This window comes from Cyprinus carpio, chromosome A14 (genome assembly GCF_018340385.1).
Source record: "Cyprinus carpio isolate SPL01 chromosome A14, ASM1834038v1, whole genome shotgun sequence".
Lineage (NCBI taxonomy): Eukaryota > Metazoa > Chordata > Actinopteri > Cypriniformes > Cyprinidae > Cyprinus > Cyprinus carpio.
Genome location: NC_056585.1, coordinates 11,711,847 through 11,736,162, shown reverse-complemented (window position 1 = coordinate 11,736,162; position 24,316 = coordinate 11,711,847). Strand labels below are relative to the sequence as shown.

The following is a 24,316-nucleotide window of genomic DNA, read 5'->3' as shown; positions in this document are numbered from 1 at the left end:
GGTGATGACAGAATTGTCTTTTTTTGGGTGGAGTATCTCTTTAAATCTTGTAGTCTAATATACAGGCTTATTATAGGCCTAAAATGCAAAAATGCAGCTGTAGCCTAGGAGACGACAACAAACAAGCCTGAGTGCTTGCATCTGTCAAAAAAGTTTGTTTACATGCGTCTACACCAGACAAGAGTGAAACTAGATCGCTCCCATTACAATCAACAGAGCCGTCCAAACTGGAAGCGGCTGTTCAGCTGGCGGTCACCTTGTTTCTATTTTTTATGTAGTAGCTACTTTATTTCACTTGTCAGAAATACAATTACTTTATTCACATGCATGTGAATTGATTGTTTTGTATTATAGTCCTTTTATATATAAACAAGTTTTGAGTGTTATATAAATGTCATTTCAATTTGAAACCGCTGATTTTAACTGTAAAGGAAGTTTTATTGCATGCTAATTGTAATGACAACAGTGATAAAACTGAACAGGATTATTTTCTTGTATAACAGTAACACGTAAAAAATGTCTTTATGAAAAATGTAACTTCTCGTTTTTATCTTTTGATTATGGGCTTAACAAACCTGTCAGGCAGCTTCAGCCATGTTTTTGTAATAGACGAGCCTGTTGAAAGATGTAGAACAGAGTTTGTGGTTTAAGAAAGTGAGGGCGATAAAAGTTTCCTCAGAAGACCAGAACTCAGGGATGGCCAAACAAATGTCAGAATTCTGAGATGTATGTGACTTGTCAAGGTCCTCCGAAGATTCTTCTGCTTGGAAAATGGAAACATTGATGTCCTAATGTGTGTGCAGCTTGACTTAATATAGGGCATATATCATAAGAAAATTAGATTAAAGAGTTTGGGGTGTTTGTTGAGTGTGTGTGTGTATGGGTGAAAGGAATAACATCAAGGGTCAATGCAAGGGCCATGTTACTTGAAGTTTGACTTGAATCATAGTAGCCAAAATGGTTTTAACCTTTTGAGCGGTAAGGTCCCACATATGGGATTCTTATTTCCGTGCCCCTGAGAGTATGGTCCCACATATGGGATTTAGAACGTTCGGTGACGTTGCATAACTGCCAAATTCAAACTGCGTTTTCGCGCGTTGGCTGGCGCTGAGCCAGAGACAGACGTGCACTGCTCTTGTCATATTGTCTCAACTATGTAGTGTTCTTAACCACATAATTCATATTTCATAAATACTAGAAAAACAATACATTTAGAGTTTTAAAAATACACGCATTGTCTGAAGCAACAATAATAATCCATTCAAATGTAAATTTGCAGATGTTTTTTATTCATATGATACACATAGTGTAAGTAACTATAAAGATCACTCTATTCTTCACCCAGTTCACCGGCCACTTATTACCTGTATTTCGGGAGAGATTGATGAATTCACGACTGACAGGACTCTCTGAACTGCAGCGCGAACAAACATGGCGGCGCCCATATCACATTACAGATCACAATCCAGATCATTTAGAAAGGTTTTTAAACGACCAAACACACTCATTTACACATATTTATGAATCGGAATATCGGATTGTTTATGACATGGTATGCAAGTTTGTGAATATTTGAAATTAAAAAAGGAAAAACTAAATAAAAGCGATTCACATCTGTCATACAATGTTATTGTAGACGCGGTGTGTCACGTGACAAGCCTGACGCGTCGCCATGGAAACAGTAAGGGGAACGTTCTAAAATAACGGTTGTCTTAAAAAAACTCACTCTGGGGGGACCGCTGGAATATTTTAAACTCACCACTGAAAAGGTTAAAGAAAGACTGACATTTTATCAGTAACTTCAGGGAAATAAAAATGGTTCTAATTTGGTCAACCTGCTAACACAATCATAGACCTCTAATGTACTTTGAGCGCCATGCCATTTGAAACCAGCTCTAGTTCTTTGCTCTTTAATCTGAACAATATGATCAACATTATTTCACCTCCAGAATTTTTAAACACATCACTCTGCTATCCCTAGAGATCCACAGAACTGTCTAGAATGGTGAGGACGTTGAGCTCAGGTACTTAATGAATGTTGAAGTTCCTCCTGTCCTGTATGGTTAAGGATTGGACAGAGGCCATTGAGTTGCGGTTTGGCAGAGGTCATTCTGCGCTGGTTATTTATTTCATGAAGGGCTATAATTGCTCATTTTTACTGAAATAGGCTGCAGCAGGAGGAGTCCAGAGGCCTGGCCTCATTGGCAGCACCTTGGCATTGGTGCTTTCCTCTCAGGGCATGCACATGGTGAGCTCTCCTCATTCACAGTCTGCATGCAACATCCACACGTATTGCATATTGTCAAATTCTTAAAGGGGCTACTGCATTTTTTTATTATTTCATAATGTTCTCTTGAGGTTCACTTATAATGTTAGTGTGATTTTTACATCATAATTTAGAAGTAATAGGCTATTTTCTATCCTGTTTTTGAGCCTCTCTGCAGAACAGTCTGTTTTTATATAGTAAACGGCCACTGCTATGATTGGCCAACAGTTTCGGTTAACAGATAGACACTGCAACACGACTATAAACGACAGAACTGATGAACAGTAAACTGATGTCCTGCTCTATTTCTGACATACTCCAAGCATTTGTGCCACTTCGGACCTGAAAGAGAAATTGATTTGCGACATGACACAACAGCGTTCGCGTCCGATGTTAGGATCACAAGGAAGGCAATTCAAAGACTATTTTTCACAACTTAGACTACACATTGTCTTTTAATGTCATCTGTATGGTTCTGTTGATGTAGTAATACTGTGTATACATCTCTTTAGTATTTCCTCTCCTGCTGCTACAAACATGTATCAGTGGGCGGGGCTAAACAGTCAGTGATGTAGAAGCAGTCGCTGATCTTCTCCTGCGGAGGCGGGGTTTAGCCACACTATTACGTCATAAAGTGGCACATTCCAAAACTTGGTTTCAATAAAAGCTGTTTTTAGACTAAAGGGATAGTTTTGAGTTTTGAATCTTGCAGGATGTTTTTATAGTACATTGACCTATTATATGTTCTCAGTTCATATATCCTTATTGAATTATTTTTTATAATTTAATAATAATAATAATAATGAAAAAAACAGCTTTTTTAAATTAAATAATGCACTTACAGTTTGATAAAAAAAAAAATATTTATAGCAAGTACATTTCTCATGTTACCAGCCATTGGCAAGTGTGGCAAAATTTTAGTTTTAGGCCTGGATTTGGACCATGTACAGTAAAAGTAGCCATATGATAATGTGCTTATTGTGACTTCAGAACAGTCATGACTTCTGAATGACCTGTAACTTAAATTTTCTATATGGACTAGGGAGGCAACTTTGAGTTGTAAATATTCCATAGTACTGTATATAAAAATCTTTTATTTCAAAAGACCATAAACATTTCTGCTTTTCATGATATGGCCCCTGTAAGGGCTTATAGTTTGATATATGAGGGAAAGAACACATTCTGTTTAAATAACACTGCATTTTTCAGAAGTATGTCCTCAGACCAACTTTATAATCCAAAACAGCACCCTGTGTCAGTAGAATCAAGAGCAACATGCTTTTCCCATCTTGTCCTCATAACACACACCACATCTAACATGAACTCTTGTAAACAGACATTACTGCTGATTGTTTCTGGTCAGATTGTGTAGGGCCACTAATAGAGATGGTTCTAGATTTGTGTTTCTCAATCAAGCTCTAGGTTACCATGCACATTTTACTACTGGCGTGAATTTTTTATTTTATTTTAATATATTTTAGTTTTGTTTTGTTTATTATCAGAATAACGATTTAAATGAGAAGTTATGTATTCTATTTCATATTTCTTAAATCAGAACATTTCTTTTTTCAGTGTTGTCAAAAGCAAATCATAAAGCATGCTGAAGACAACCACACTTGCTGTACATTTTATCGATGTCCTTTGAAGCAGCAGACCTCTGGCGTTTTTGGTGATATTGAGTGGGTTTCTTCCACACCAGTGGACATGCACCCATTTCAGCTCATGTGCACTTAACTAACGAGCCGATGAGCTACTGAAACAGGTGCCACATGAATACAGGTTAGATAAGGAATTATGCATTGCTTATGACAGCAGAGTTGAAGCGCAAGGATCAACAAAGTACAATAGCATATCAATAGCAACAATAGCATGACTTAAACTGCGGATTAAACTTGATCACTGTTTACATTGTTGCTCAAAGCTGATGCAACACTTTGTCATGTTATCAATTTCAGTATTGATAGCAACACCAGTGAATTTTATGTTTAACAAAACCCATTTTGCTAACACAGCAAAAACATGTCATTTACTTATTTAAATTAATTTATAACATTTTATGTTTAATATTAACCCTAAAAGGGCTGACGTATCTTGGGGGATACAAACATTTAAGAGACTGTGGGTAGAGGCAGTGAAAGTATTGGTCTCATTTCTTGGTTTCATGTTGAAAGGGTGTTTGTTGTGAATATTTAGATCTGGAGACTTTGTTCATGCAATCTTTGTTTAGCTCACAGGCAGCATTTAAAAACATCATAGCCACCTGTAGTGGGAAAATACCCTCATATAAAAGTTGATGTATTTCACGTATTTCCAATATTTAGGGGACTTACATGTTTAAAAATTTGTTGCTAGCTTATTATGTTTGTATTGAAATTTTATGAATTAAATTTTTACATTTTCATAATCTTTATCTCAGGGGATATGTCACCCTTTTAGGGGTATTTAAATCAATATATTTTTTACATATAGACCCTGTGGTCTATAGACTTTAGACTTTGTAACCTATTTCAGAAAATTAGTTCAGTACTCAAAACACTTACATGATAACCCATTTTCAATCATTAATCATTTAGTTAGCAATATTGAATATAGTTTTAGGTCATTAAATAAGATGCTTGACAAAAACACATATGCCAACTTATGGATAAAAATGTACGTAATATATGTACAAAATATATATTGTTTGCATATGTGTTTTTGTTTAGTATTGTATTTCATACATCAGGTTTTTATGTCTCATGCAATTCAAGTGATTACTGAGAGATGGACAAACAAACCCTCCTCAAAAGCCTGCATATTCAAAATTTAAATTTTTAACATGAAAAAAAAAATAAACATCTAATGTTTAACATCTAATTACTAGCACACCATGAGCACATGTGAGTCAACATATTCCTCTTATCGGCAAGACATATCGGCATAATTTTTCATATCGGGCCGATGCCGATATGTACATTTAAAGCCATTATTGGCCGATTCTGATATCGAACCGATAATATTGTGCATCCCTAATGCTGATAATTTATAGGCCCTAGAAATTTGTGTACCAAATATGATACAGTAGGCTAAAATATTAATAAATATGTATTATAATTTTTAACACAATATTACAACAAATGTTTACTCTGTTATGAGAGAATAAAATGTTCTAGCATGCATTGCCAAACAAGCATTCTGTTTTCAATCAGTTTATACCCCCAGAGGGATACAAACATTAAATTAAAAAATAAAAGTCAAGTTTAAAAACCACAAATTTTTATTATTTGTGTCTTAACATGATGAAAAAATAGCAATATCAATTAGTTTTCTCTTTTTATTGTTGTCTTTTTTTATTGTATTGATTTATTGTATTTGTGCTTTTGAAATCCCTAGTCCAGCTCTTAATTTCAACACACTAATTCCTATAGTCAGAGAAGAGCCTGTCTAATTGTTTCATTACTATGGCAAATGTAAGAGTGATTTGTGGTATTTTTGGTGGTGGAATGGCCTAAATATGGGCAAACAGAGCTGTCTGTGTAGCTTGGAGCGCTTTCTGACACTCACTAATGGAGGCATGTTTGGGATTGTTTGGCGTGGGAGTATCAGCAGTGTGTTTCTTTCAGTATGGGGTGCTACGAGGAGGGAGAAGGAGATTGTGATGATTCTGGAAGAAAAGAGGGTGAGAGAGAAGGAAAACAGCATGGTTTGAAAGCAGGGGGCAGGGTTGATAATTCAGAACACTCATGCATGGGGGGGTTCTGGCAGCTACACTGGTGTGTGCTATGAGCTTCTCAGATTAAAAAAACCTGCAGCCTAGCACAAGTGTGGGATCAGTCACTCAGAGAGGACAGGAACAAGCTGACCATGGCTTGCTTATAACCCAGTACCATTGTCTAGAAATGAAAAGACACTCTGACTTTTCGTTACTGTAATTATTGTGGCAGAATCATGGTGAAAGGATGGTATTAGATGCTAATGGTAATTAATCAGATGAAACAAAATAATCATATTTATGTACTATAAGAAAGAATTGCAAAGTATTAACAGAGTCCATATAAAAAACATGGTATTTGCATTATACATACAAAAAATACTGGTATTACTATTGTACCATGCTCTAAAACTGTGGTAATATGATGGTGTTCTCATGGGTTTTACCTAAATCTTAAAACTTAGACTAGGCTGCAGTGGACAACTATATTGATAGTCGATTAATCTGGTGATTATTGCTTTGATTGTTGGAATGGATTGTGCCCAGTGGTCCATTTAAATTTGCATAATGATATTTATATAACATTTGCTATAAATAATGCTAAATTGTAAAACATAAGTGTTAAAATAAAGTGATTTTGAGGAATGAAAACATTTGAAGTTTCAGTTGTTTAATTTAAACCCTGAATTTTGATGTTTAACAACAACTAGATTATGAATACACTTTGATATTTAGTTAATCACTTGTTTGCTCTTTAAATGCACTATTACTGGTGTCATTACTCCAGTTTTCAATGTCACATTATTCCTCAGAAATCATTCTAATATGCTGATTTGGTGCTCAAAAAAACATTTCTGACTATCATTAATTTTTAAAACAGTTGTGCTGCTTAATATTTTTGTGGAAACCATGATACATTACATTTTGGATTTCAGGATTTCTTACATTTTTGGAATTCAGGATTCTTTGAATAAAAATGGAAATGTTTTAAACAGTTTAAAATCTTTATGGTCACTTGTGATCAATTGAATGTGTCCTTCTCCTTACTGAATAAGTGTTAACTTCTCAATAAATAAATAATAAAAATAAAACCTTATTGAAACCAAAATTTTAAATAGTAATGTAAGTAAATGTTTTTTTTTATGTCCATAGAAATGTTTTTTTTTTTCACTACTTTTACATTTATTCATGTACACTGAATTGGTGTATAAGTAGTTTTTACTTAGAAAATTACTAGTTTTATATAGAATTTATTTTTATATATTATATTATTTTTATATTTCTAACAATTACAAAGAAACAGTAACAAGTATTTTCTTGTAATATGTACTTCAGTAATCTTAGTTTCATTTAATACTGAGTGCATTATGCAAAGACCACCATTCATTGTTATCGTTGTCATTATCAATTCTCATCATTTTTATCAATTTGTTGTTTTAAGACTCCCCTCTGACCCGTCACCCCATGTGTTGTGCTACGCCGCAGTGCTGTATGCTTCGCTAACACACCTCTAAGGGTCACGCTGTCAGCTTTCTCTGGAAGGAAACACATGTGCCTCATGAGCACTCGTCTGCATTCTTGTCATCACTGGCGGCCCTGACATAACACAACTGGAAATATGATCCACGACAGACCCAGGAAAAGTTAACTCAGACCCAGAGAACTGGCACCGAGGCCCAGACCAGAGATTACCAGACTTGGAGAGCCATGGAGGAAAGAAACATTAAGGTTTTGCAAGGCATGAAATGACAGCAGAGGGTTTTCCAGTGAAACTGTCATGCCAGGATGTCTAGACAGTGGAATATTTTTATTGGCAGAGTCGGAAACAACAGTTGGTGTTGATGTGTTGCAATTGGTCAGAGAATGTTAAATGCAAATGCTGACAGTCTCAAAGATACATTTACTTTCATGTGTTTGGCTGGTGGCTTTATCCAAAGGGACTTGTATTGCATTCAGCATATCTGTTCTTGGGAATCAAATCCATGACCTTATTGTTTCGAACGCTATACTCTATATCCAACTAGATAAAACTACCCACAGTGGATGCGTTGTCTTCCTCGAAACTGTCCAGACCTCATGGAAAGTTGTAAACTGCATTTGCCAAGACTCCTGCAAAGTCTGTACTAGTGATCCAAGGTTGTATTTGACCTACAGCAGGTTTCTGCTCTCCATGACTCTATAGTGTTCCATTAAAAGCTGTGTAACCCAGCACCCTCTGCCTGCAAATCATCAGTGCTCAACCAAACCATTTCCGAAGCTGAAAAAATACCATTTAGTTCATCATAAATAGTTAGAAATTATTTGTTACATTCTTTGAATCATTACATTTGTCCTTTTGTTTCCATTCGGGAAACACTGATGCCAATTTGTTCACTGCAGGCCGTGGGCACAGATTGTTGATATTAATGAGAAGGATGGTGGAAGTCTGCTTTATTATGGATGGGTGACCTTTGATCTGTGGCTTATTGGAAAAACATTAGTTTCTCGCTGCTCATTTGGCCGGACAGAGAGCGAGTCCTCCCTCTGATTAATGATATGCCCTGCGGAGGTGAACGAGGCAGAGAGACAGAGCAGCTTTGTTAAATACAATTGGTTGAAAACTAGAGCCAAATTATACTGGACAAAATGGAAAAACATCTCATGCACACAGTGTCTTCAGGAGATCCTGTATAAATGTTGTTTTAGGGTGGTTCCTCAACTGTGAGCACCATTGGCTATGTGGACTTTCAGAAAATAATACTTAAACACTTTTACTAGTTTAATTTGTGCACTAACAATGTGCAATAGTGGACACTGTCAGAATTTTTTTTTTTTGGAAAAATTTTACCTTTAAGTGTACAGCTTGTTCCTGGGACAGTACCCTCAAATGTACACCTTTATACCTTATCAATATGCATTGGCTTTAATGGTGAAAATTTGAAGGTACATTTTTTTTCTTTTGTTGTGTTTACATGCTTCACTGGATTTTTTTTTTTTTTTTTTTTTTTAAATATCCCAAACATTTTCACCACAATTCAAATAATGTATTGAGTTTAAGATCTTTTTGTAGATTGACTGTTCAAAAAAGTTTGAATTAAAATGGCTGAATTAAATGATACATTTCATAGAATTTTCAAAGTACACACATTTAAATAATTTTTATAATTTTATTTTTTAATTTAATGAATTTGAATAATTTTTGCTTTTATAAATATTTTATAACTTATTGCATCATTTGACAAAAATAAAACTTGGTTGGAAATGACGTGCCATAATTTTCTGTTCACCAATGATACAGTATATATATTTTTTTCACACATCAACTGCCTCATTTCATCTCAGGCTTGCTGTTGTGGTGAAAATAAGCACACTTTTCATCATCATCAACAGTGATAATAATAATATTTTTAGCATAATAATAAGTTTTAAGCATGTAAAATTTTAATGGATATTTATAGTTTGAGATTAAATAGTGGCAAAATTAAATGAAGAAGGCATGCTAAAAAGTTTCCAAGAGTGTTTTAATGTGACCTATAGATAGATAGATAGATAGATAGATAGATAGATAGATAGATAGATAGATTTGTGTGTATCTTTGTGACTGTCCTGTTCTCCTGTGCAACTCTTGACTAAATAATACAATTTGTGTTTGCCCTGCATGAAAGAGAGAGATCCTGTGGCATTCTCTTTCTGTCTGCTGCCATGGAGTGATTGGCTGTGTTCTCAAACAGCTGCGCAATTGCGCTTCTGTGAGGAGAGGTAGGGAGGGAGGGATGACAGCGTGACAGAGCGAGAGAGAAAAATGGAGGGTGGGAGAGATCTCCATTCACTTTTCCACGCTGCTCCCCAAACCCGCTTTTTCCCGCTCATGCTGCCATGGAGGTATCTCTTTAATTGCATTCCAGAGGAATTTTTCTTGCAGCTGGTGCTTAAACTGACGGGAGCGAGTGGGAATTGTGAATGACTCTGCCTGGAGGAAAGAGGGATTTTCAGTGAAAAAAGCAGAGAGAAGAGAGAGAAAATAAGATATTTTGGAAGAGGCACTGCAAGCCTCAACTCTTTTGTCATCCGTCTCTTACAGATAAGGGACTCCTTGTCCTCATTTCTCACATGCTCTTTACTGCGACGGTTTGACTGTCTGGGGAGCCTGCGAGGCAGCGAATGTAAATAAAGCATAGGATTTCCATAGGCTGGGCAGACTGCCAGTAAGTGAGAACCTTCAGGGCTTTCTCTTGCTGATTCTTTGTGGCGAGAAGCGCACCCTGACTGGATCAGCAAGTCTGAAGACAGACAGCTTCTCAAATCATCAGCGTACACAGGCAAAAGCAGGAGCTGCATGCGTCAGCCTCGGCAAGACAGTGTTTACGAGTGCTTAGTGCAAGAGAGGCAAGTCAGACAACACAACCTGGAGAAAGACTAGCGGAAGGACTATTCTTCAGTGTGCATTCACATCAGTGTTTATCTTCTGAATGCATCAGAAATCTCCAAGTCACCCAAGTGGGTCTCTGTGTGAAATGTTATTTTTCTTAAACAGATTGAGCTCTTTCCAGAATTGGATTTGAATCAGAGAAGGGGGAGGACTTGGATCTTGTGTTTCCCACATATCCGCTTTTTTTCCCGCTTGTCATTTCTGCATGCTTGTAGGACCCTTGCCTTGCACATGAAGACAACCGCCTGAGACTTTGTCTCCGCTGTGGTTACTGGTATTAAAAGTCTAATTTGTTTTTGGAGGTCTCCTTTGTCTCGACGGCTCTGCGCTAGTGGAGTGAAGCCCGACTGAATTGATCTTTTGTCTGAATCTAGGGTTCTTCTCACGGTGTGAAAATCCTGCAGCCCCCCACTCCGACCCCTCTAAAATCCCCTCCTTCCATCTCTCCCACATGAATCCCCTCGTACCCTTCCTCCCTCCACTCCCACACACCTCCTCGTCTTCTGTCCACATGCTGCTGTGTTCGGCGAGCATGTGAGAGTAGTGTGCATGTGTGCCTCTGTTTGCACGTGGAGCCAGAAAGCGGAAGCCAGGTGTGTGGAGGGTGATGCTTTGCTGGATGCATCTGCAGTTGACGGCTTCAGGACCAGGAGGACCCGAAACCATTCCTAAGGGATTCCGCAACCCCTTTACAACCCGAGGATCTGTGATTGCATGTGCATGGATTTCATTGCATGCACTTACATCGGACTGACAGAAGAGGAGAGAGGTGGATAAAGACGGCATCCTGCCATGTCTGGAGTGTGATTGCGGTGGTGTGATATCAGAGCTGGTGCCGGCACGCTGTGTTTATCCAGGCTCGTCATGAAAAAAACACGCAGCACCACTCTGCGCAGGGCCTGGCCCAGTTCCGAATTCTCTGACCGGGTCTCCGATCGCACCCGGTCACGGAGTGAGAAAGACTACCGGCTCCACAAACATTACCCGAAACACTTCATCTCTCACTGCCCTAGAGGATTCATGATAGCAGGTCAGTTGTCCTTTACGCTCCACTGGCAGAAGCAACATTTTATTAATTTGCACGTCTGATCCCACATTTTGTTTTTGAATGTAATCCCAAATTTAAAGCTTGCTTTGAACGGGTGACTTTCACCAGATTTAAGGCCATGAGATGATTATTTCTGTTGCATTAGAGATGCAGGTCAGCTATTTTTAGCATTCGCTTCACACTGTCTGAACATGCTATTGTGTGTGCGAGTGTTAGCTGAGTTTTGTTGCATCTGGAGCTTGTGTCGAGCAGCTCCAGGTTTTAAGAACAGTAGATTTGATTTGGAATCTGTTTACTTGTAAAGGTTTGCTTTTGGTATTTTATTCTGTTGGTTAGATATTTTACAAGTTACTAAAGATGGTTCAGTGAGTATCTAGACTTTTTATTCACATTTTTGCTTTAGCCTTATTATTTTTAGCAGCAAAGATTTACAGGGGATGAATTTAGAGAGGATTTTGCCATGCTGGTTTTATTGTGCTGTAAAAATGTCAGCATGGGAAACACTGAGATGTTGCATCTATAAATTCAACTTCGGAAAGCAGAACAACTGTAGCCATCAAAGTGCAACTTGTTATTTTAAGATAGTTATTGTCAGACATCAAGTAGTTTTGTGCAATAAAAGTTTATAGATAGTTAGCCAACATATTTGATGAATATCTGTCAGATTTCTCATTGAATGCTGCTGCTATTATTATTATTATTTTAATGTTGGTCCATGTGCACAGTAATAAGCTAAACTAGTATGTAAAAAATGCATTTTAAGAGTATTGTATTATGTGACTTTCTTTTGAACTCTTTCCAACTGCTGCTGAAAAAGAATGCGTCCCTTAAGAAATGCATCTGATCGAGGTCTGGTGGATGTGACCCTAAATCAGCCTAATTATACAATCAGTACTTCCACAGGGAATTTCAGTATTTTGATTTACAGACCTAGAAAAGTCAGGAAAATAATGAAATGGACTTTAGGAGTTGAATATGAGTTGTTCTAGTTCTGGCTCAGGTCTAAAATATATTATCAGTGAAAAAATTGCTTATGATGTAAAACCAGATCCTCATCCAGTAATCACAAATAACTGGAAAAGTAATTGAAATTTAATCTTAATGTCAAAAAAATGTGTGAAGCCTGTTAGTCAGTGTAAAGGAAGCCCTGTCCTTAAGAGTGACTTCATTCGGACAACTCACTGACCAGTCGACTATGAAATTGTGTAATTAATGTGTAATTTTGCACGTCCATATTCCAAATCTAGATTTGTGTTTATTACATGATGTGTTGAAATCAGAAATGCTGGATGTGCTGAGACCTGTTGTCATGATAGGATATTTAAGCTATGTTGATTACACATGTGCTCGTTTTGTGATACTTTACCCGACTTGTTCAGACCCAGAAGGCAATACATAACAGGATAAACTGCATCTCATATTTTGATCGGCTAATTAAGGTTTCCTGTTGGATGTCATTATACCAAATCACTGCGGAGAGATCCCAGACCCAAGCTTGAGGCCTGAAACAACAGTGTGCTCCCATAAAAATAAATACTCTTATTGCCGCTGTGCCAGAACCCTCTCAAAACAGCTGCTCTCCTCTTTGCTAACAACAGAATTAAGAGGCGATGACCAAGGATTACCCCATCCCAGTTTGATTAGTCTACGTCCAGCAGTCTTACCAACAATGTCCGAGAATAGATGTCATGTAAGTCAACAGTTGGAGGGAACCCAAGCCTGATGTGAAGTGCACCACTTGTTGGTCCCCTAAAATGTGTTGCCTTCCATGCTTGGTGTCAGTGGTACATGAGTTATGGTTCACTGGTTGATGTTCATGAAAGTGCAAAGCTCAAATTTACGTTGACCATCCAGTGGTAATGGATAAACCACATTAGTTTGAGGACCCTTCATGTTTCCTAGCAACATTGTGTGTCAGAGGTTAAATAATGTGGTCATTGTGGAGTTTGGGTGTCATTTGGGGCACAAAGCACTAGCGTGTGATTCAATGTGTGTGACTCTGAAAGTGAGTGTACTTCTGCTTCATTGGCTAGTGGAAGGTTCTGTTTTAAAGTTGGTTAAAATGATTGGACAGCTCTCTCTTGATGTTTAGGCCTTGTATATCTCAACTTGATTGTACTGTACAGTTCCTTAAAACAGTGAATCATTATTGAAGGGACATAAAGTAGTCATTATTTAGAGAGTTCTCATGGCTGATATCAAAGCACTGGCATTTGGATGTGAAGTCTGCTATTGGTTTATGTTGAAGAGACAGTTTCTGTTGTTAATGATTTCTGCAATCAGAAGGAGTCATAGAAACAGCTGTTCCTTTGATCTTAGATTAAAGTCAAATCATATTGTAGCTACTCCAGATTCGAATGCAAGGGTTGCATTTAAATCATAACTGCATCTATTGTTAGTATTTGATTATTGGTAAAATGTCGATTTTGAAGTGACATTTTAAAGATCACTAGATTTGCGTTAGTCATTGCAGTGGCTAACATGAAATGATGATGAACAATACTTTTACTGTATTAATTTTGAATAAAACTACACATACAGTTTTACATTTCAAGTTGAATGATCAAGTTGTCCATTGTTAATTCGTGATATCTAATGCATGAACTAATGTTAACAAATTGAAACGTTTTGTAAAGTGTTGTGGAAAAAAAAGAAGTTGTTATTCACTGATGATCTGAAAATTTTGTAAGCATTTCTAAAGGTTCCTTACACAAATATATATTTTTTTCTTTTAAACTTACAGTTCTGGACTATATTTTATTTATTTTATTCATGCATGAAAGAAATGTCCATAAACTATTGAAATGCATCATCCTATTGTAGCTCTTCAAACAAATATTGGAAGCATTTTCTCCCCAATATTGGTTAAAACCCACAGAAAATCAAATGACTCTGAATACCTCACAAGGCTTATGTGATATATTTAGCGTGGTGGTGGTTTGCTGCCGGTCGAGTGAGCTTGCCGATTGTACAAACTGCCTGACTTCTGGCCTGTTTTCACATGGAAAAGTGTTAATTGGGGGTGGCAAGGTAAAAACTATTAAGTAAAGGATGCACAATCATCTGCAGTGTTCAGAGATAAAGTCGTAGGCTTTGGCTTTATGGTTGATGCAGAACTTGACCCTGTGCTTTATTGTCTTTCAATATTCTTCTGCGTTTCCAGTAACACATTACTAGAGTGGAGCACTAATCCATGCAGGTCAGTGGGGGAGTCATGGTATGCAGTATCCACATGCAAATCTGCTCAGACGGACAAGGTTGATAACTTACAGCTGTACACGTACAGTTTTTTGGGTTTTTAGATTTTCTTATTGATTTGTTTTGACTGGCTCCTCTGTTTAGTCCAATTATATTTTCCGGTGTCCAAAACCTTTGTTCCCCAGTTTAGTGTTTTCTCAGACAAGGAGTTTTAAAACAATTATAAGGAATTTTATGCTGTCATGGGTGAGTTGAGAGAAAGATTTACTGTTATCTTACCTGGCTATCGCTCAGCACAGAATTACACTGACTGACTATAGGGGGTTTTCTGGAGGAGTTCCCAGAGTCATTAGCAAAGTAATGTTAGGGACGTCTGCATTTGTTTCAAATGTGTAATTAATTTGAGGCAGTAAGTAATACATTTTGGTTGCAGTCTTCGAAAGAAAAATTGTTCTACAGTAAGAGGAAAGATTTGTGCATTGCTAATTTAGGAAAACCTACCATATCTTTTAGCCTAAAATGGTAACTTCTAATGTGATTCAAACTACTACACATCTTTAGACTTTCAGATTCACTTTGGACACACACGCATGCACACGTTCTCTCACTCACAAGAAAAATGTCAGAGCTTTCTGTCAGCTCGTGGATTTTGGAGGGATTCACTTAAATGCTGGCGGAATCCCAGACTTTGTTCCAGTAGATTCTTCAAATGGGACATCTGTTCTGGGATAGACTTTCATCTGCAGTTCCTACATGGTCTTTGTAGACTTAATATTCCCATGGAATATTAGTCCCATAATATTCCAAGATTTTCTGAATTAGGGGACCTTAAGCTTTGTATTGCATTTAAATTAAAAATAAGACAGATTTTGTGTACATGTGGAACTAGATATACCTTGCCATTACACTATTAGGAGATTAATGATTTGTAGACTATTTATTCTAAATAGCTAATTGCTCAAATCAGAGACTTTTTCATCTTGAATGGCATCTTAATGCTGCAATCAGACTTTACTTTGACTTTTCGTATACTGTCATTATTTCTAATCTGACCCCACTGGTATCAGACTTGCCTTAGTGTCACGTAACAGATCTAAAATAAATAACAGCTGGTCCTGCAGTTCAGAGCATACCGAGTAATAGTTGGTTGATTTTCTAGATGGGACAAGCTTAAACCATGTGACTGGATTTGACCAATCACCCTTATCAACCTAAAATTGCAGTAAAAGTCCAGTAATGAATCCACCTCACCAGCCGAAGTTTGGACAATTATATAGAAAGACACGAATTGATGTTTTTTTTTTTTTTTTTTGTCTGAGCAGGGTATCTGCAGGATATTTTAGCTCAAATTTAAGACTTTTTAAGACCTGCACAAATAAAATTTAAATGACTGTAGATACAGGTTTTCACAAAAACAACAGTTTTATAAAATGATAAACTTCACATTTCAGCCTTTAAAACATTTTTTAAGAAAATGTTATCAAATTGAATATAATCAATTATTTTATTAATTTAATCAATTATCATCAATCAATTGATATAATAATGAAATGACATATAAATATATTTTACTGTTTTAATTGTTACATTTTTATTATGCTTTATCTTCTTGTCGATCCACCAGTTCACATTTACAACTGAGTGTTTGTAGCATAAAAACACCAGTAACAAAAACAGCAGATGGGCTTATTGAAAATGCATATTGATTCTCTGCCAGTAGGAGGCGCTTTGGAATGGCAGAAAAAAGCATTTTCCCTGGTAACCACTGAACACAAAGCAGAGCAGCAGCTGACTTTGAAACGTGCAGAGCTCATGTTTAATCACTTAACCATAGCCTTTTGAAGTTTAATTGTCACATTAAGCCGTATCGCAATTGTCATCTTTCCATCCCCAAAGACCTGAAATCATAATTAAGACTTTCTTGTACCATTTAAGACTTATGCCCTTAAATTTGATACAACTAAATGTAACACTTTTTAAGGACCCGTCAAGAATTTTTGAGAATGCCATTGCTTTTCACTCACTAAATTTTGATCTGTCTGCATGCCTCTTTCTGCTCTTTTCACTGCATGCACGACAGCACAGCTGACCTTAGCAACCGTTAACTGTAGTAGCAACCCGTGGTGCCATAGGACCCAAATGATACAGAGCTCACCTTGATGTGCTTGATATACATTTGATTTTATTAGAAAACAGTGGTTTGCATTTATTTATTTCATATAATGTCAAAAAAACTTTGCGGTCCGGATGGACACGTCTCGTGGTCCAAATTCAGAACGGAGTCTGCAAGTTGGCGACCCCTGCTCTACATCTCTCTTTTTACACACTGTGCAAATGCTTCCTTGAGAAAAACTTGTACTAGCATATGATCATGTTAAGTTTCACTGCATATCATAATAGTGATGTAATAGTGATTTGGCAAAATTAGAATACTGTGTTCTTATGAAAGTAAAATGTAATAAATGAAAAGTATGGTAGCAAGGTTTTTATTTTATTTTTTTATAAAAGCATGTCAGGACATGATGGATCTTGAACCATTATGGATCAATAGACATTCAGTAATGAGCACAGAAGCAACTTCTGCAAACATCTTGCTAAAAAAGAAAGTAAAAATTGAAAAATAATGTCATTGTTTTGCCACAAAACTTGTTGACGCTGAAGGATTGTTTAAGGCATTTTGTGCACATAAAAAGCTGTCTTGATAAACAAACTATAAACTTTTACATATTTTTACATTTTAAGCACAGTTTGTCATATGTATGACATTACTGTCTTGCAAAAAAAAATAATGAAGAAATGAATGTGTGTTTGTTGGGAAGATGCTACACTGTTTCATTGTTTGTTTTTCATTAGTTTGTCTTTTTGGATTTTGTTATTTACCACAAGCTGTTTTGATAGTTGGAGACTGTTTAGGCTTGATTGCCATTTTTGAATACTTTGAAACTTTGTGCATTTCCTTCCAGACTCTTAGAGAAAAGCTTTGGACGCAATAAAAAGGAATGCTTCTCTAACCATTTGATTGGATGGGAACGCTAAAGTATTGGCAAGCCACTCAGAATTGCCTTGTACCCACCACACAAATGCATACAAACACACTCGAACACACACAGTTTCACACCATGTTTTCATTGTCCGTGATTTATTTGGATTCTAAAGATGTCGTGAAGTTCTCAACAGTCTCCCTTTCTGTCTTTTTTCAGTCTTGCTATCCCAATACCAATGCAAGCTGCTTCATATGTCTAGTGATGGCAGTTCAGATTCAGAATATGAAGTTCAATGAAGTGTTAAATGAGGGGTTTTTTAAACTGTAACGTTTGAGAGAAAACAAACAGTTTTTATGGTTATCATACATGACATATTAATGCAACAGATTCTTCTTGCCACTGTCACCTTAAGCTTTGGGGTTGTGAGGTACTATTTAACTTAATAACAGTACGTTTTATTTATATAGTGCCTTTCCAAAGTAAATATCTTCCAGATAATATTTGTCATTTGTTTTGACTAGTACAATGCCAATATGAAAACCTGTTGCATCTATGCTTACAATTTTTCTCACACTATATTAATGAGATTAATCAACTTTGTTAAATGGCCTAAATCAAGAAAAAGGCTTTATACAGTCCAGAGCTGTCTTTCCCTGTCTCAGATATTTCTGTATTAGTCTTTGGCATATTTTCTCCATTCTTTCCTGTTCCTGTCCTGGATGACACACAGTCTCAGTAAACTGTAAGATGTCAATGGGCCCCAACTTAGAAGCCTCTGTTAGCTCTGCTGCACAGCCCTCGGTTCACGTTTTTCATTTATTCTTCGTTTGGTCTTCCAGTTATTGCAGAAGTGACTGAAGCTGTAAACCTTGAAGTTTTCAAAGATGACTTCAGCCTACTAATGTACTTTCTTTTATTTGTTCACTTTGTTTTGCCTTTTTTATGTCTTGGTCATACTTTTAATCTTTTCATTCGCCAAGCCTACTTTGAAATTTAGTTCAGGCCGTAAATTGCAGATTGTGCGACAAGAACACAGGGATAGAAGGCTGTTTTAACACAGACAAGGTTGTCATCACCTCCTTTTGAGAAGGGCTGTGCAGTGTTATCCAGCATTTCCAATGAAAGAGCGTTAAACTTCAAACATATCCAGAACTCTTTGTGGTTTTCTCAGCTTATTGCTCTGTAAAGTACAGCATTCATTTTGGAGTATGTCATGTTTATTGCCGTTCAAGGGTTCTTGCCATAGAACTGAATGAATGCTGCAGTTCAGTACATGTCCTGGTGAGACAAAGTTAAATCAAGAGTTTTGACTATTAATCGGCAGTTGGTTGGGATAGTTAGTTGGTTGTCAATTTTATTTTTAATATAAAATTTGGAGTTAAACTGTAAATGTTAAATATAAAGCCCCTTTTTCCAGTGGCATCTTATGTACAAAGACCACTGGAAAAAAAAAATAATGCTTTATCGCTTGAGATTTAAAAAGGATGAATTTTCACACGCAACTTATTAGAAAGGGTTTTTCTTTCTTTTTTTTTCATTTTACACTTTTTAAGCTTGACTAGTTAAATACTTGTTCAGACAACTTACCACTGTGACCAGTTGATTATGAAAATATGAAGTTTAGCATTCTCCCTGATATTCATAAGATGCTCTCCCGCAGTATTTCAGATCTTGAAATACATTTGGTCCTGATAAACGTGAAGTTTGTTGTTTATGTGATGTGTAAGGAGGTTGTAATTCATATGACGTCAGATTAATTTAAATGAAGATTTATTTACTGAAGCTCTGCCTTGCTCTTACACTGAAAGTCTTTTATTCCATATGTTTCTGCTGACGTTTTGGCATCATAAGCAGACAGTGACTGTTTTCATCTTTAGGATTCGTCATTCCAGTAGGCAGGCAAACCTGCATTTTGTGAGAATGTTTTAGCAGTTGCTCAGTTAAAGTGCCTCTATTATGCCATTTTTAAGGTTCCTAATATTGTTTTTGGCATGCTTGCAATGTCAAAATTACACTTTCATTTTCTCAAAATATGCATTTAGTATCACCTCATTTTCCAACGATTCTCAAACTATTTGTTCGAAGCAGTTCTAAGATTCAGTCTCTCTAAACCTACTCTGCTCTGATTGGTCAGATGGCCCAGTCTTTTGTGATTGGTCTACTGCGTACAGCATGTGTTCCGGAAACGATACGCTCATTCCCATATTTCTGTATTTTGAACGCATAGTCGGGGTTAGGGTTGAAAATATAAGCATCTGTCTGTTGTGATTGTTAAAGGTTGTGATTCGGTTTTGGGAGATGGTATGAATATAGTGGTTATTGTGTATTTTTAATTTTGTTTATGAAAAGTATGATGAAAAATGTTTGTAGACTAGCTTTTTACCCGTGACTAAGACGAGACGATGTTGAGACGACAATAAGGTTAATAAACAATAACTGTGACTATATCAACATGCAATATGGTTGACGAAAAAATAACTATACGTATAAAAACTTCATTTAATTTTCGATGAAAAAAAAGAGAAAATATTATTGCGGACTGCTGTACATGCCTCTACTACACAAGCTTTCATGTGTGCGGTTGCAAGATATCGAGTTCAAATCCTCAAATCAGAGCTTCTCTGTTAAAAGGAGAAGTTTTCTGTCCAGTGTTTTGATTATTTTTTGCAACAATGTGAACTTCATTGCAGAATCGCCGACATTCAGAAAAAGTGTCGTGAGAGCTCAACTTTTTTGTTTGCGATTGTGGTTGCTGAATAAATACACTTACTCAAAAGCTGTCCTTTTAATAGAGAAACATTATTGAAATTTCGAATTATTGTAATTACTATTAGGAATTTACTGTTAAAATATTTTTCCAGTTTTTGCCAGTTTTCGTAATGTACGTAGACGGAGAGAATGCATAACTAAGTTTTTGATATTAATTTATATATTAAATATATCCTATTATGAATCAGTACAATAGATGAGGTAAAATAAACCATGTGTATGAGTATTCTATTCTATATCTAATTCATTCTATTATTTTGTGCTTATTGGTGAAAGTGCAATACCTGAAATTTAAAAATACATTTCTCAAATGACAAAAATCTTTTCGATTATAATTTTGAGCAAAAAAAAAAAAGCGCAAGTGTGTTTGCTAGTTTCAGTCCGGCGCCGTTTGCATTTTCCCATCCAGCGCCACGTTGTTTAATTAGCAAATGCATTTGCGCCCATTGGCATGCTGGTCTAAAAAAGAGGTGTGTTCAGGCCCATTGCTGGCGCATTGCTATTTTAAGGAGCTGAAAATAGACTGCGCCATAGACCAACTCAAACCTGGTCTAAAGTCTGGCGCAATGTTTTTTCTTTGTTATTTAAAGAGTGTGTTAGTATAGGCGGGTCCACAACGCGCGTACACGCTGCTTATTAAACACAGGGACGCACACCAGCACAGCAAACATGCCAAATATTAAAAATTAAAAGATTGCAATGCATAAGAATTTTTTGTATGCTAATTAAATATAAAAATGCCTACATGTCATAATGGATAGTCATCACATGTATCAGAATTAGGCTATCTATTTGCTCGCACACGAGCAGCTCCGTTTAATCTCGGAGACGCGTTCTGTCTTTGAGCTTGCCAAATTCCACCGTGTAAATAGCAAATCCGTCATGGCACGAGCACAACTTGCTCTTAAAGGGAATGGAAGATGAGACTCTGATTGGTTTATTGCACGTTACGCCCAAAAAACACCCATTACTCATTAAGAGAATAGGGACAACCTGTTTAGACCATGCGCCCGGGCACGCCAACCGTTTTTCAGTCGTTAAAATAGTTGTTTTCTATTTGCATGTTTTAAAAATGTCATTATTGCTGTGATGCAAAGCTGAATTTTCAGCTTCAATTCTCTTCAGTGTTACATGATCCTTCAGAAATCATTCTAATATGTTGATTTGCTGCTCAAGAAACATTTCTTATTATTATCAGTGTTAAAAACAGTATGTCGAAACAGTGTAACTTTTTTTCAAGATTTTTTAGAATAGAAAGTTCAAAAAGAACAGCATTTGAAATAGAAATCTATTGTAACATTATAAATGTATTTTATTGTCAGTTTTGATCAATTTAATGTGTCCTTGCTGAGTAAAAGTACTGATTTCTTTTAACAACAGCAACAACTAAACTTATTGACCCCAAACATTTGAATGGTAGTGTTTGTATAATATAATGTAATATATATGGATGAGTGGATGGATGGATGGATGGAGGAAAAAATTTAGATAAACTAGTTGAGCTCACTAATTGACTTGTCAGTTTTTCAGACACATAGTTGATTAGTTGACCGTCGTGACCCATGACTAATGTGCCATGACATCCATAGATGCCTCAGGCCGTGAGTGATGCTTGAGCAATCATTATTGGCAATTCTGTCAATATTGGCTTTATCAGATGTTAACACTGTTAACAGTATATTTTTGTGATTTCCTGGCTGTTGGTATGATGCAGTTCCGAATGGAATTCAGTGTCTATACCAGAACTAAACGGATGTTCTACGTCAGCTAAAAGATTTTAATATAGTTTTTGTCTGCAATTGACATATGCATGTATGCACACGTACATACACATATACAAGCATCATCTCCTACTTACATGTTGGCTCCCACACATACACTGTGGCATAAAGGATGCAACAGTGCATGCTGGGATACAGAATGAACCCGTTAACCCACCGTGGCCCCTCGGCTGCCTGATGCAAGAATGCCCCCTGTGGAGAAACACACTCGTACCCGCACATTTACCCCAACACACACTCACTTTTTAATGTCAGTCTTTGAATATCTCAATAAATCTTTCATAAGCACCCAGGCAGAGGAGACAAAATTGTTCTCAGCACATATATTTAGTTTATGGGGTTTATTTTAGTGTTTTTCAGTCATGAGATGTAAGAAGAAATCTTGATTAATACTTTTGTTTCACAAAGATGTGTGGTAATCCATTTGCTTAAATGAATAGTTTACCCCAAAATGAACATTTTAAACAGAATAAAAACAAGTACAGAGAACAGAATCATTAAAAAGATCAGATTCAAAGCACAATTCATTCACGTATTAGACATCACTGATTCATGTCAAGGTTTTGAGTGAATTATGAATTGTTTCAGATAACTTAAATTTTAAATAAATGGCATATGAACCAATTTTATGATTCTTTTTTTTTTTTGTCATTTTAAAGCTTGACAAAAAAAAATTGCAATTGCAATTTATACGGTTTGAAATGAGTAAGTAAATGATTCCCATATTTGGGTGAACTATTCTTTTACTGTTTCTTTCATGTTATTATCAGAATTGTCATATGCATATTTAAGTCAAGTGGAAAAGACACAGTGTGTACCTGCGTTTGACCTGTTTTATGTGGCATGCTTGAGATGCTGTTGCGTGTGAATTTCCCTGTGCATTTCAGCATATATTTTTATCCCTCTAACACACTGGAGAATATTTGTTAAATGATGTATGGAAACCTGCAGCGGCTGTGTGTGTGAGATTTTTTTTGTGCATTTATAACTGCAGAGCACGCATCTTAACACCCTGCATGTAGTATCTCACATGCAACTCGTCTGTGAGATACTAGTGTCTAAATACATGTGTATGCGTTAAACTAAATGTGCGATACCATATGTACAACTTTACTTGCGTTGGTTCATTCTATATGAAACCAAAGACCCAAATCATCACCAGAGATACGGAGCACTACCACAGAGATTAGTGCGTTTTATAATCCGGAACTCTATGTAGAGCGGCAGGAGTTAAATCCTCAGTTCTGTCTGGAATCAGAGCTGAATCTGATCTTGCTGTTATCTGAGCTACACATTACAGTTCAGGGACATCTCTTTAGTATGATTCACAGTGTTTACTTTAAGGAGTTAGCCTTTTTACAGAATCGGTTTAGAATCAAGAGACTTCTGAACAAGCATGCATCACATTTACTTAAGAAACTATAAAAATCAGGTCATTTTTGTTGTTTCGTTAAATGTCGCTGCTGTTTGCTGAAAGCACAGATCTTCAGTTCATTCCTGCAACTGAATTCCAGACATTTAAAGTAAAGTTTATTTAAAATCACATTTCATGAACTTCTAGGGCTCAAAGTTTGCAGTTATCCATACTTTAAAGAAACTGTGTGGTTTTCTCATTTGTTTAGGGCCTTTCAACATATCAAAGTGTCTTTTGCTAAGCAATGATCCGATCTGTTTTAATGGTGGGAGGACAATGTAAACACTTCTCACACGATCGTACACACACCTTTTCTTAGTGTTTGCACAACATTGGTGGAGTCATATCCTCAGGGTCATGCAGCAGAATAGTAAAGTAATATCACTCTAACAAGAACATGAGAGTTTTAGCATGAAAAATAGTGTGAAAACCTGTATATCACTCTATATGTTTTATTTATAATATTAAATATTGTAATATTATTTAATGTAATTTTTTTATAAGATTAATAATTTAGTAATATGAATCATATTAAATAATTTTTTTATATTTTCTTTTTATAGTTTCACACATCCCTATTGTGTAAATGCAATGCTGAAAGTAGCTCTGAAAAGATTAGTCGACATTATCGCCAACGTCGACAATAAAAAATTGTCGACAAATATTTTTGTTGTCGAGTAGTCATTTGATCTCATATGACTGAAGTAAGTGCCTGCAATAATGCGGTTTGACTAGTGTGGCGCTGTAGAGCAAGACT

The 24,316-nt window shown here is 36.3% G+C and overlaps 3 protein-coding genes across 4 annotated transcripts in view; all 3 read left to right on the top strand.

Moving 5' to 3' along the window:
• Positions 1 to 24,316, top strand: part of LOC122133921 (SH2 domain-containing protein 4A-like) — a 956,524-nt gene that overhangs the window by 282,866 nt on the left and 649,342 nt on the right. The window lies entirely within an intron of this gene.
• LOC109066939 (sorting nexin-25) overlaps positions 1 to 24,316 on the top strand; it is an 825,452-nt gene that overhangs the window by 574,742 nt on the left and 226,394 nt on the right. The gene's annotated exons all lie outside the window — the stretch shown is intronic.
• Positions 1 to 24,316, top strand: part of LOC109089189 (storkhead-box protein 2-like) — a 61,955-nt gene that overhangs the window by 13,980 nt on the left and 23,659 nt on the right. Inside the window, exon 1 of one of the 2 annotated variants that reach the window (XM_042770630.1) lies at positions 9,746 to 11,395. The exons of the other annotated variant lie outside the window; for it this stretch is intronic. Within the exon in view, the coding sequence (XP_042626564.1) occupies positions 11,230 to 11,395 (166 nt within the window). The 5' untranslated portion in view covers positions 9,746 to 11,229. Of the gene's footprint in view, positions 1 to 9,745; positions 11,396 to 24,316 lie in introns of those variants that run through there. 2 annotated transcript variants of the gene reach the window in all.